Raw genomic sequence first — 1,662 nt, forward strand, 5'->3', positions numbered from 1 at the left:
CTAGATTTCAGGAACGACAGAAAAGCTACATCAGAAATTTATACAGAAATAATCCTAGATTTCAGGAACGACAGAAAAGCTACATGAGAAATTTATACAGAAATAATCCAACATTTAGACAGAGACAGAGGTCTTATAAGACTGAGCTTTATGCAAAAAACAGAGAATTCAGGCTCAGACACAAAGAACTGATGAAATCCCTAATGAGAGACAAATACAATAAAGACAGTTCATTCAGGATGCTGCAAAAGAACAGATGTGCACTGAATGTAAAAAGAAAATACAGACAGATGAAAAGATTTCCTCAGAGAGAAACGGAGAATCTTGAAACATGTGTTGCACAAACTAATACGCCAGAGAACAGACTGATTAATGAAGCCATTTCAGTTTTCAGATTAAATATAAAGGCTGGTCCTACTTATGTGTGCACTGTGTGTCACAAGTCCTCGTTTCCCAACCAAGTAGAACTCTGTAAAAGGTCAAATTATGTAAAGAAACCAGATGTGGTTGAACAGTGTCTAACAGGCAAGTATGTCCATGTTTGCGATGAAAGCTGCACGGATAGACAGTGTACAGTACCTCATGAGAGAAGTCAAGAGTGGATTTGTCACACCTGCCACAGACATCTAAAGAAAGGATACATGCCACCACTAGCAGCAGCAAACAAACTTGACTTGGCAGAAATTCCCAGTGAACTGTCAGATTTGAATATTCTGGAAAGACACCTGATTGCTAAGTGCATACCTTTCGCAAAGATCATTCCTCTTCCAAAAGGYAGACAAAGATTAATAAGGGGCAATTTTGTGTGTGTACCATCAGAGCTCCAAGAGACAGTCAATGCCTTGCCCAGGCTTCGGAGCGAGTCACAAGTGATGAGAGTAAAATTGAAGCGACGTTTGTCCTACAGAGGTCATCAGCTTTTTCAAACAGTAACCTGGTCTAAACTAATCTCTGCATTATTAAAACTTAAGCAGATTCATCCAGAGTATCGGGAGATAGATATTAGACATGAAGCTGAGCTTTGTGACCCTACACTTCCTGATGATGATGATGATGATGACGATGACGATGGCAATAGTGATGTAAGTATGGATGAGGATGACTATGATGAAGCAGATCTCATGGAAATTGATGAGTATGAGAAAAATGCTTTATGTGAGGCTGAAAATGATCAGGACAGTGATTGTGAACAACTCCAGCCACAGATGAATGATGGAGAAGAAGGTGATTTGCCAAATGGAGGATTCGCTATAGAATCATGCCTTCAGCCTCCTGACATATCAGAAGAGATACTTTGTTTCTCTGAAAGTACATACTGCTTGGCGCCGGCACAATCAAATTCACCCGTCAGCTTTTTTAAGACCCCAAATTTGGAATCCATGAGCTTCCCGGTACAATTTCCAACATCAGAGAACACTTTGGACACAAGGAGACTCATTAAAGTGACACCAAGTGGATATTTCAAGTCACGGCTATTTCATGTTGATAATCGCTTTGCCAGAGACCCAACATACTTGTTTTTTGCACAGTTTGTGACAGAGATACACTTGGCTAACAACAGCATGACGATTCAGCTACRAAAAGGAAAGACCAGAACCAGAGATGGTCGCAGAATAACCTCAGGTATGTTGCAGGACAAACGAGAGGTTGAGAAACTGGTGA

The 1,662-nt window shown here is 40.4% G+C and overlaps 1 protein-coding gene across 2 annotated transcripts in view; it reads left to right on the top strand.

The window, feature by feature from the left end:
- The first annotated feature begins 6 nt into the window (after positions 1–6).
- The window catches only part of LOC103460273 (uncharacterized), a 5,183-nt gene continuing 3,527 nt past the window's right edge, over positions 7–1,662 (top strand). The window contains exon 1 of one of the 2 annotated variants that reach the window (XM_008402377.2): positions 7–1,646. In XM_008402377.2, the coding sequence (XP_008400599.1) occupies positions 84–1,646 (1,563 nt within the window). In that variant the 5' untranslated portion in view covers positions 7–83. The remainder of the gene's footprint in view (positions 1,647–1,662) is intronic. The other variant, XM_008402378.2, reaches the window with a different exon arrangement.

The sequence above is a fragment of the Poecilia reticulata genome, unplaced genomic scaffold, assembly GCF_000633615.1.
Source record: "Poecilia reticulata strain Guanapo unplaced genomic scaffold, Guppy_female_1.0+MT scaffold_221, whole genome shotgun sequence".
In the NCBI taxonomy this organism is placed as follows: Eukaryota; Metazoa; Chordata; class Actinopteri; order Cyprinodontiformes; family Poeciliidae; genus Poecilia; species Poecilia reticulata.